The sequence below is a fragment of the Gossypium arboreum genome, chromosome 10 (assembly GCF_025698485.1).
Source record: "Gossypium arboreum isolate Shixiya-1 chromosome 10, ASM2569848v2, whole genome shotgun sequence".
In the NCBI taxonomy this organism is placed as follows: Eukaryota; Viridiplantae; Streptophyta; class Magnoliopsida; order Malvales; family Malvaceae; genus Gossypium; species Gossypium arboreum.
In genome coordinates, this window is record NC_069079.1 from 30,648,615 (window position 1) to 30,660,816 (window position 12,202).

Sequence of the window (12,202 nt, forward strand, 5' to 3'; positions counted from 1 at the left end):
GATAATGAAAACTAATTTAAAGTACCTGAGGAGAGTATTTAATTTAGTAATTATCTATTAATTATTAGACAGGTGATATGTTGGGTAAATGGTCTTCACATGACTAGGCCTTTCTCTTTTTTTCTTTTTTTCTTTTTTCTGGGTGGCCTTTCGGTACTTGAAGAAGGGTATTTTGGCTATCAAACAATCATCCATGCAAATATGTAGAACTTCAGTTTCTTATATAATTAAATATCCAATTGTTGTATAATTCTTTCATGTCTAACTTAGCTTTATGCATCTTTTCTTTTAAGAGGGTTTTTTAGTTAATATTTATTTTTATTTTTATTAATATATCATTCATATCCGTTTCACAATTCATGAAAAATAATCCTTTTGAAGTTCATAATTAATATCATCTCCAAGATTTAAACTTAATATTTCTTTGTGAAAGTACAATCTACCTTACCATTATACTCATTACTTATTGGTTACTCAATAATTTATACAATCCTTTGGTTGTATGGAAGGAATTGTGAGCTAGTAGTTGGTTTTAGAGGCAACTTGGTTACACTTCCAAAAACAGTTATATGGCCGCATGGTGCAAGGTTGTGTTGAATGGCGAATTAAGAAAAACATCAAATGCTAAAAATAATCTCTAATATTATGTGAAGAACCATCTATTGCCAAAGATATATTACTCATTTGCATTTTGAATTTATACAAGAAACTATGACAGACTATGCTCTATACATTTATATACCGCATTCAAACATCTAATATTTTATTATAGTTCATAAAGATTTTAAAACATGCTAAATTAATAAGTGGATGAAATATTTTTCATTATCTAGTAATCTTTTGAGTTATGCTTTTAAATCCAGAACACGTAGCATCTCCTGGGCTGGCTCCTCTTGGGTATGACAACTCATTACCTAATAAGCTAGTTCTTTTCTTTTTCAAAGTAGACCTGATAATAATGTGGATAAAAGCCATCCATAGATGAAATAATTCGATCACATGGTCTTTGACAATCATACTGATACACACCATAATCATCAAACCTTGGATCGACTCTTTCAGTTATATTACTTTCCAACATTTAAGATTTGTTCAATGACTCAATCAAAAAAGTTATTTCTGCAATTTCTTCTTTTTTCTTTTCTTTTCTTTTTTAACTATCTCAATTCGTGGGGTTCCAACATCCTTGCCATAATACACATCACTTAACCACCACATTTTTGTTCATTTCTCGAAACTGAAGGAATCACTCGACCTTTGCAACTCCAACTCCAGGTGCACTGCTTTCCGCAACAGTCTCCATTACGAACCTGGAAAATTCAAAAGCAACATTCAGTAGAAACAAGAGACACAGACATTTGTATTAAAGTAAGCACCATACCATTTCAGGTGGAATCTATTAATTTTAGTGGAAGGAAAAAAAAAATGACATGGTATAAAATGTTACCTTGCTAATTTGTCCCTTGATGACTGCAAGATATAGATTGAGAGAATAAATGATAGCATTAGACCTGTTCCCGCACAAACATGAAAATTAGCAGCCACAGTGTAAATAGATCTCTCAAATTAATCAGGCATTTGCTATCAAATCTGTGCATGGTTTCACATAAAGGATGGCTATCATAGGTTTCCCCTCAGCAAGGTGACATTCTTCGAGGATTAAGTGATGCACTGCTATTAGGATCATGATAATATCGGCTTCCACAGGGTGCGTACGTGCATCCAAGACTAATATAGACCAATGTTGTCAAGGTATGCACCTAGGCACATTTGATTGGTACGTCTAGGCATGCTTTAACAAGGCAATTGAAATTAAATAAATTTAGAAAAAAACAAAAACAAAAGCCCGCATGATTAAAGTTCTCTTTAATTTCTTTAGTTGTTAACTTTTTTCATTAATGTGCCTACAAAAATGTCCAAATGAGAAGATTACCATATATTGATGATATATTATATTTATAGATTGAAAATGTTGACAGAGAAATATGACATTATATTTTAAATAACTATTGTAATAAATGGAAAACAATATGATAAAATCTTAAATATATTATCACCAAAGTCCAAACTCCCAAAGACAAATTTATTTGGAAGATACAATCTCCCCCAGAACAGCTATTAAAGAGAGGGACAGCAATTAAATCCAATGAACGAAAGAGAATACAAGAAGAAAACAACACGTCACACATCCCTCATAAGCCAATTGGCATTCACATTTTCACAGACAACCCAAACCCGAACACAACATAGGAAACTAGTCAGCCGTTCATTGTCTAAAATGTAAATAAGTGACTCAGTCTACAACCAAAGTTTAGAGTTACGGGGATTAGAATTAGTAGTAGGAAACAGGATAGAATCAAACACTCTGCTTCTCAATAGTTTGAGTACCCAAAGCATACATGAGAAGGTAAAGAAATCATGCTTATTGGCCAACAAAAACAATTGTTATTGTTTATTATCATAATTAAATATCCTACGTTTATTTTATATGTAATAATATACACATAGATACAGGGAAACATATATATCTCTTGCACCTTACTTCACTCAGGTGAGCATTGTTTTGTGCCTTGCACCTGAGGCAATACAAGCAATCTTGCACCTAGAGTGCAGCTTGTTCCGTTTACAACATTGATATGCACTGTTCTATAAGGGGAAAAATTTTCCACACATGCATTCATAAAACAAATACGGCAAAGAACTTAGCAAATGGAAACATATGTTGCAACATACAAATGACGAGTGCTTCTGATAGCTATGAAGACTAAGACTATGAGAATGAGGAGGAAGATCAAGAAAAAAGTTAAAACAAATAGCATTTGGAACGTTAGTATTCTAAATGGTTTTCTGTTTCGGAAACCAAAATGTACAAAGTAGTGCAGAGCATAATAAATAGATCCACTGACATATATAGTGTTGACTTTTTACCTGATCCAAACAGAACGTAAAATCCAGATGTCACATCTATCTCTGATTGTTCCTCCCTGTCATATGACCATCACAACCATATCACAATTTGTAACAAATGATGGAAGCTTACGTGCATTTATATTACAAAAAAGTATAATTAAAGTTAAAATAACTATTGGTTCCTGCGTTTAAAAGTTCCAGTTGAGACGATCAAAATTCTCATGTTTACAGAGGTTAAAAACTAGGTATTATTAAGCACTTAAGATACAACACAGATACAATCTCCTTTAGGGGTGAGCATTTGATCAAATCAAGTGAAAAAATTTCGAATTAATTGAGTTGATGAGTAGTAGTTTATCATCCTAACTTGATTCGAAATTTTTTCGAATCAAGTTGAGGGAAATGAAATTCAAATCAAGTCAAATTGAATTAAGTGAAATTGTTCTAGTTAAAAAATTAAACAAGTCAAATTAAAATCTTGCTACAATGTAACTAATTCCATATTAGAGAATATAAATTTTAAACCATATATATTTGAAAACTAAACTTGAATCATTAATTAACTTCTTTAGGTTCCAAAATTATTATCTAAAAATTTTTAAAATTTTAACTTTCTTTATATATTATTTAGAATTTTTTCAAAACTTTATAATTTTTCAAAACTTTATAATTTTTCAAAAATATAAATTTTAGAATTTTTATAAATATTTTGAATTTTTAAAATTATTTTGAATTTTATTTTTGTAATTTTTGTTGAGAGGAACCAATTTACTAATTTTCAAAATTGACAGGGACCAAAGGGGTATTCACACCAATCTGTTATTTAAGTTATTCGAATTTTTTGAGTTATGCGAATTGTATAATTCAACTTGACTCGAACTTAAAACATGAATTACTTATTCGAGTTAACTAGAAAAAATCGAATAACTCGATTCAATTAACTCGAAATTTGAATATTTTTTTGAATCGAATCGAGTTTTGCTCACCCTAGTCTCCTTTGCTTTAAATGAAAATATAGGTTTCAAAGTACATTCTCCTACGCTTCTGAGAACTTGAAGGCAGACTAAATTCAGTACTAGACAAACAATGCGTGTGGAAGAGAGATTTCAACAACAAACAAACTGACCAGGTGTATCTGACAAGCACATGTTTTGGCCAATGTTGAGGATCCCAGAATTGTTTACGAATATTTGGATGAATTTCAACATCTGTAGAAGACAAACATAATCAATTCCCAGTCACCCACCGGAAAATAAATAAATGAATAGTTATGATCTCTTTGAAGTACTGGATGTGCTACTCTGAAAATAATGAATATGAAGAAATCTCTGCATACAATTTCACAGATGCACAAATGATGCACAACACAACAAAGCTGTGAATCTATTTACAAAAGCAATAACTCTCACATCTCTCCTGATCCAAAAACAAATTTGACCACAACTTTGCTGCAAGCTATCAATTAATAATTAATTTTTCTAAAATGGCATTGCTTATTTTGATTCATCAATTTAATTTTCTTTTTTTTTTTTTCACATTTATTATGGATTAGTTGGGAAAATTATTCGTAGACTATTATAATTTCCTAATACACTCTCACATGTTTCTCTATTTGTTAGCAAACTAGTACCACACTGAAACATATAGATAAGACTACATACAGTGATGAGGCATATCTACAATTTTAGCAGTGACACCGTGCAAATCACCACCTGAGTACCTCTGAACGACAAAGAAACCACAAGAACTCAGTCAAATCAAGCAAAATAACTAGACATGTATCAGTCAAGAAGTTGCGATTTCCAAAAGGAAAGGGGTAAAAGCTACAAAAATATCTTACCAAATGCATGTCAATCATTGGAACTTCAGAACTTTTACGATTTATAAGAAAAAGCCAAGGAACAAGAAACTTCTCCTTCCCAACTTGGAATGATCTAGACGTGAGTCAAACATTGTAAAACATGGATTACTATAATAATTTCTAAAAATATTGAACTTATGAACTATAAAAACATTTTATGCAGAAGCAAAAGATAGTTGCTAAGAAAAACTATTGGCCTTAGTTTATGAGAAAAAATTAGGAGTGGAAAGCAAAGGATAAGAATATACCAGAAAATGAGCCCAGAAGTTAAAGCTCAGGTCTGAATCTCAGACTCATTATTCGGAGTATGAAAAACGCTTACTCGAAAAAAAGCTGAATGAAAATACATTTTTGGACTCAAAAACATTTCATTCATGAATCTGAGTAATTAAATTCGATAGTTTCAATTTTCTCTTCGTTTAGCTATGAAACCCTAGCATTTGCAACTAATGCCAAAAAAAAAAAAAAGAGGTTGTATTAAGAAAATCATAAATTTGAATAAAGTCTTACATTTTATATGGATCAGCTCCCGTGTAACCAGTCGGCTTTGCTATAGGAATTAACACCTGCAAATTAATTTATATATAAATGAAAATTTCAAAAAAGAAACAGAAATGGGGAAGATTGAAAAAGAAGAAAAATACCTCCCGATTAACGGCAAAAATTGGGCAATGTTTCCCGATCACGTCATGCCAAACAGTTCTAGACTAAAATTAATCAAATTCAGAGATCTTAACTTCAAAATTAGATTAAAAACTTCAAAAAAAAAAAAAGAAAGGAAAAGAAAAGACAACTGACGGAATGGTATTGACCCATCTTGCTCATCGGAACTATGTCCCCTGGCCTGTAAGCAACGGAAATAAAAGGAAGACAAAGTAACAGGAAAACTAAAAGACACAGCGACGCCATTATTCTGCAATGTTCTCGTCAGCCGCGTTTCTTCTCACCGCCAAGAGAATTCCGAATTACTCAACACTTGTTTCTTTTTTTATTCATTTCTAACTTTTGCTTCGATGGAGTCCACCCAGGCCAGGGGCCTGAGCCTGTTACGGAATACGGGCCAGCAGTTATACTTTCCTCGTTTCGGTCCAAAAATAATGTTCATACATAATAAAACATGTGTTATTTTTTTTTATAAATAAAATGATTTAGAAAGTGAAAAACTGACCAAAAATTTATAATTAAAAAAAGTAACAAATGTCGTCAATATTTCATGCCTTTAGCTTTTTATATGAATATTTTTTTAACATTACATGAAAGTTTGTTTTATAAGCAATATAAAATCACCTTTCAAAAACATACACACTCAATTCACCTTTCAAAACTACTTTCTATATTTGCATATCCATCATCCTACGTTTTTCTAAATATTTACAAAATAGTTATTAACATAACATCATAATGTTAAAGGTGTAATTTTCTGACGAAATTAATTGTTAGCTTATATCTATCCAAGGAAAAATTTTATATTATTTAATTTATAAAAAAGTTTTTACAATATTATTTTAATGAATTATCTAAAAGAAAAACCAAAATTTCAATATATATATATATATATAAGTTTTAAATCATTACTAGATTTTATGATATATTCATGATATGCCTAAAATTTATGTATCAAATATATTTATTAAAATTTTATATAAAATCAATTGATATTTCGGTTACAATAGTAAAGTAAATATTCATTAAGCATGTTGTATTGAGTTCAAATCTCATTAGGATAATTTTTATTTATTTGTCATATATAAAAATAAAAACACTCTTGTAAAAATGTATCTTAATTTATATATAAAAGAGTAATTTAATAATTTCACAACTAAATTAATATGATATTAACTTAATAAAAACTTAATATAAGTAAGTATGATATAAATACATAAAATCCAATGTGGGCAAAAAAGGTATCTTATGTAAACAATTCATTTAAGACAATAGAAAAGTTTTAGATGAAATTATAAGATGTTTACGAAATTTTTATAATAAATTTATTATATATAAGTTAAATAACAATATATTGTAATAGGAAATCCTACTTGACTCATCCTTGCAACTTCTATTACTTTTTTCTTATGAATAAATCATTATAAAATGCGTAAACTATCAAAATAGTTATGTTTATTTGTTTCAAGTTATATTTTAGTTATTTATATTTGAAATGTTACGTTTTAATCATTTACATTAACGTGCTATAACATTTTAGTCATTGAGTTGTTAATTGTCATTAACAGTGTAACGGTAAGTTGACGTGGCACATTAAATCATTATTTCAAACAAAAATTTTAGATTAAATTATACAATTGATTCATATTTTTTTAGTTTTGAGTAATTTAACTTTTTTTTCTTTTATGTTCTTTTAACTTTTCTTTTTTTTTTTCATTCTTTTCTGCTTCTCCCTCTGTTTTTTCGCATTGCAAATGCTTGAGCAACAGCAACTATATTTCTAATATATTTCTTCTCTTGAAGCTATTTTTCCATATAATTCTTCAATTGGATGCATGTATGCAGAATCTTACTTCACTATCAGTGGGGAACATTGAAGGTGATATCCATTTTATATACATGCTCAATGCCTATGATATGCATGGAAGACTGAATAATTTAGAGTCCCAACATCATGCTGTGAAGAACTTTGCTGGCACAAAGACCTGCAGTCCTCAATATCTTCTCCAACTTGGCCTGAATGCCTCGCAAGGTCCGAGGTTCAATGCTGAAGTAGCAACCTTTGCCCTCAGTGAGTGCCACTCAGGCTTTCTTTCTTCCCCCTTTCCGAACTACCAGGACGTGGCTCTCATTGTCCGAAGACTGATTGTAATAGCTAGTATTCACAAGGATAACACAGATGACGGTGCAGTGCTCAGTATGTACAAGCAAGCATACCGAATAATGGTCGGGTTGAAGGAAGGGGAATATCCAACCGAAGAGGGCAAATGGCTCGCAGTAACTGCAAGGAATTTGGCAGCCATACCTATAAGAATGAGACAGATCAATGTCACAAAGAAAATAAAGGAAAAAAAAAGTTAAAACAAGATAAAAGAAAAAAATAAATTACTTAAAACGAAAAAATATAGAGACTAATTGTATAATTTAACCTAAAATTTTACTTTGAAACAATGATTTAACGTGTTACGTCGGTTTATCGTTACACCATTAATGAAAATTAACGGCTCAATGATTAAAATTTAATGATAAATAAATTTAACTTTATAATTTATTCACAATATATGGTAACTTTCATAATTAAAAGATAAATAACAATAAAAAATAATATATGGTGAATCATATAATAAGTTACCAATAAATGATAATAGATGTTAAATAATAGTAACCAAAACTTTGTGAAAAGATGATATAATAGTAATAAATGATAGCATAGAAATAAATTATTGATTACATACCATTTTTTATAATTTAAATAGTAATTATACTTTAAAGTTTTATAATATGATATTTAATGGACTAATTTATTAAGTTGCATACTTTAAAATTAAAAAAATTATAAATATGTTATTTTATAATTAGTTTTAACTGACATACTTTTAGATATTGAGATTTTTGTTAAAATTACTAATAAACAATTTGCATAAATGATTGATAATTGTTGTGTGATTATCAAATGATGTGTAAGTATACACAATCGTCAACAAGTAATAATGTATTGAATTAAGAGTATCGTCTCCACAGGAGATGTTTAACTAAGGCAAATACTATGAAATTTATTAAATGGCAAGTTTGTGAGAAAAATAATTAAAAAAGAGTTGAGTTATCTAATTACCCTAAATAAAATTATTGACTATGCTTAAAATAAATGAAAGTGTAACATGGAATAAACAACGGCAATTTCGTAACGCCCCAAACCCGACTCGATTCGTTGAGTCCAGATTTCAGGTGTTACCACATGGTAAACTTAACATTTTAATAATACAGTTTACAATTTCTCATTTCTCTAATTATTTTATTTAACATGTTAATTGAAAAACTTACTATCTGAAAATAAAGGAAGTATCTTAAAATAAGTTGTTACATCAAGCTAGGTACAACTATCTAAAAAATGGAAGTTTATTTAATACAAACTCGAAAAGCATGTTCCAAGACTACGCCACATATCCACTGTATGCATAATAGCCCACTCCGCCACCAACTTGGCGTAATCTTGTCGTTGTCCCTTTAGGCGAAGTCTCATTTCAAGTCCCTAAAAAGAAATAACAAATCTTGTAAGTACATGAGTACTTAGTGAGCTTCTCAAGACAATACCTTGATGGATACCTTGCAATCTTAGAAGAACTATTGTGTCAACCAGTATTCTACATCATTTATTTCGACGAATACCAATACAATTATATCATATTCCTATCCGCCAGTTATCATGCTCTTGTCATATTCAATCTTCATTATCTAGTTAACTGAGGAATCTTTCCCAAACCTTCTATACATCTCTCATCACATAATAAATTCTTTGCAGACATATCATCCGAGTCCATTTGCAACAACCATGCCTTAACACAACTCTTATTTCAAACAGTTGTTCATTGACATTTATCACGAGCGGATACATAAATGTTTGGTGAATACATATGTAGAACTAGATACTATCAATTTCATCTTCAGACATATCCTGGTTCAACACTACACATACTCGTGGTGAAGAGTATTACTTAGACCATTCAAATGAATTCCATATCATATTATATCAAAATCCTATAACTCAAGATAACACTAACTCAAATTTAGAATAATTTCATAAGAAGATACAATACCCTTCACTTTCCATATTTACAGATCATCATAACAAAAACCCTTCTTAATATACAATTACACATCTTTTTCATGGAAACCCTTAAGACTTATTCGCTTTTAACCTAGAACATATCAATACCTCATCTTAACCATACTTATTATAGAACCAAAAGAACTTAGTCCTACTTACCATAGAGACAGACATTCAAATTCAAATCATACCGGACATTTTTGACAGTTCTCACCACATAGGCCTAACAAAGCACGCCATACATGCAATCATACAAATTAGCTACTAAGGCAACCCATTCAGAGTACGCCACAAAGGTGATCCATTCCGAGTACACCATGAAGGTGATCTATTCAGATTTTCTCGAGAATTAAAGCATTATTCAAAATTATGAACTTAATGTTTTTTTCCTAATAAATATGCACTTAGTTATTCCCAATCAATTTTCGTTTCCCTTAATTAATTTTGACCAACAATCATAAGGTTTAAATCATGTCTTCATACATTGAAATCAATAAATCCTTTCCACTAATGTAGTACTGTAACACCCTATAATCGGCCCGGTCGTTGAGCCCTAATATCAAGATGGAACAACCCGTTTTCAGTAAAATCGAAATAGTAGTTTCGAGACCACAAATTTGATCAGTAAAGTTTTATTTTATTATTTAAATGGTTTCTACAGAATTTTATTATGGTCATATTAAAATTTCATTAAGAAATTTTTATGTTTGCATGATTAATTAAGTAAAAAAGACTAAATTGTAAAAACTGTAAAAGTTGAGTTCTAATAGTTAAAGGGCTAAATGACTATGGAAATGGAAGTTAATGGACTTTAATGGTAACTATACCATTCATAAGGTTAGTGGATGTGCATGGCATGGTATTATTGCAAATTTATTAGTTCTTAAAGGTTAATATGGTAATTAGGTAATTAAACTAAAATCAAAAGAAAAGAAATAAGGTGTACCATCTTTATTTTTTCACCTAAAAGCCTATTTGGAAGAGAAAGAACACCATGGATGAATGTTTGGTTTGATCAAGCTTTGTTTAGTTGCATGGTGAGTTTCCAAGCGCTGTTTTTTTTATTATTTTTATGTTTTTAAGATCGTTGTAACTTAATCTAGCTAGCCTAGGGATTAATTTGTAAAAATGTTAAAGATTGAGGGTTATGCAATGAATGTTCTTGAATGATTCTTGATTTTTAATGTTAGATTATGAATCTTTGTTGATAAATAAACAAGTTTTGTAAAGTGATTTTTTATGAAACTTGCATTTAGGGATAGATTTGTAAAAATGGAAAAATTCATATTAAATTTACGAAATAATGGTTTATTTGGGTTGATATAAGTCCCTAATAAATTTTGGTTAGCTTGAATGAGTGGTTAAAAATGATTAGATTTCAATCTATGAGATTAAGGACTAAATTGTGAAAAGTTAAAATGTTCGAGGCAAAATGGTAATTTTGCATAAAATGAATTATGGATTAAATTGATGTTTAAAAGTACTCAATTGAATGAAACTATTGTTTTAGATCATGAAGGGGTTGACGATCGTGGAAAAGGAAAGATTTCAGAGTAGTTCATGTGCTTTGCAATTACTACAATCTAGTCCTGTAAGTTTGTTTTATGTTTATTTGTAGTTGAATTAAATACCTTGTTAGTGATTAAATCTTTAAAGTATATTATGTAATGATGTTTAAATGTTGAATTATATTGTTATTCAAGCTTTGTGCCTAGCAGGCTTAGTGCCGGTGTTATTCGGGCTTTGAGCCTAACAGGCTTAGTGCCGGCGTTATTCAGGCTTTTTGCCTAGTAGGCTTAGTGCCAGTGTTATTCAGGTTTTATGCCTAGTAGGCTTAGTGTCGGTATTATTCAAGCTTAGTGCCTAGTTGGCTTATTGCCAGTGTATTAAAAGTTAACATCCTTTGGAAATTTGGTAGTTGATAGCAAATTAGTTTATTTATCGAACTTATTAAGCTCTGTTGTGCTTATTTGTTTGATCTGTTTTCATAGGACTTTTGGAATCATTGCTTTGATTGGATTGACTCGGAAGCTCACAGACTATCATCATCATCTTGGTAGTCATTTTGGTACTTGTAGTTGATTAAAGTGGCATGTATTAGGAGAGGTCCTTGGTATTATGATATTTTGGTAAATATGTAAATGTTAAAAGTTGGTATGTTTATGCTTGTTGTTAATGAATGGCATTGGACTTATGTTGCAAGACTAGATAGGTCTTTTTGGAACACTTTTATTTAGTAGATGTATAAAGCATTTTGGTGCAAAGTTTTGAAGTAAGAATGTTTCAATTGTGTTGTGTTTATAAACTTAGTATGGAATGAGATATGATGCTTGAATTTGTGGTAGGTTTTTGGCATGTTTAAGAAAGCATTATTTGTATGTGTTTGAGGTGCCTACGAGTGGCATATTGGTTGAATGTTAGATGGATGATTTAGAATGTTTTTTGCTTGATTTTGGTCACTTTATATAGGTCTTTTGGTTGGAAAATGGCTTACTTAAGTTAGAAGTAAGATTGAAATGGTAAACTTGTTGTTTAAGGTTCATTTTGGGTCCACACGTCCTGAGACACGAGCGTGTACCTCAGCCGTGTGTGGTACACGGCATGATGACATAGCTATCTGTCATCTGAGAATTTTTTCGTATACAAGTCAGTGAGTTACACGT

At 30.3% G+C, this 12,202-nt stretch overlaps 1 protein-coding gene across 1 annotated transcript; it reads right to left on the reverse strand.

The window, feature by feature from the left end:
* Window positions 1-961: 961 nt before the first annotated feature.
* On the reverse strand, window positions 962-5,815 carry LOC108487061 (uncharacterized). The gene is made up of 9 exons (XM_017791285.2): window positions 5,570-5,815; window positions 5,416-5,478; window positions 5,282-5,337; window positions 4,751-4,844; window positions 4,572-4,632; window positions 4,037-4,118; window positions 2,929-2,984; window positions 1,448-1,511; window positions 962-1,310 (listed from the first exon to the last, which is right to left on the reverse strand). The coding sequence occupies exons 1-9, from the start codon at window positions 5,678-5,680 to the stop codon at window positions 1,247-1,249; spliced, it is 651 nt and encodes a 216-aa protein (XP_017646774.1). The 5' UTR covers window positions 5,681-5,815; the 3' UTR covers window positions 962-1,246.
* Between the last annotated feature and the right edge of the window lie 6,387 nt (window positions 5,816-12,202).

Bases quoted from the DNA above. Each gene is read 5' to 3' on its own strand.
- LOC108487061 (XM_017791285.2), bottom strand. From the start codon at position 5,680: ATGGCGTCGCTGTGTCTTTTAGTTTTCCTGTTACTTTGTCTTCCTTTT. The intron at 4,633-4,750 runs GTAAGATATTTT...TTTGTCGTTCAG, and splicing joins CAATGATTGACATGCATTTG to AGGTACTCAGGTGGTGATTT. The intron at 2,985-4,036 runs GTCAGTTTGTTT...GTCATATGACAG, and splicing joins GTGCTTGTCAGATACACCTG to GGAGGAACAATCAGAGATAG.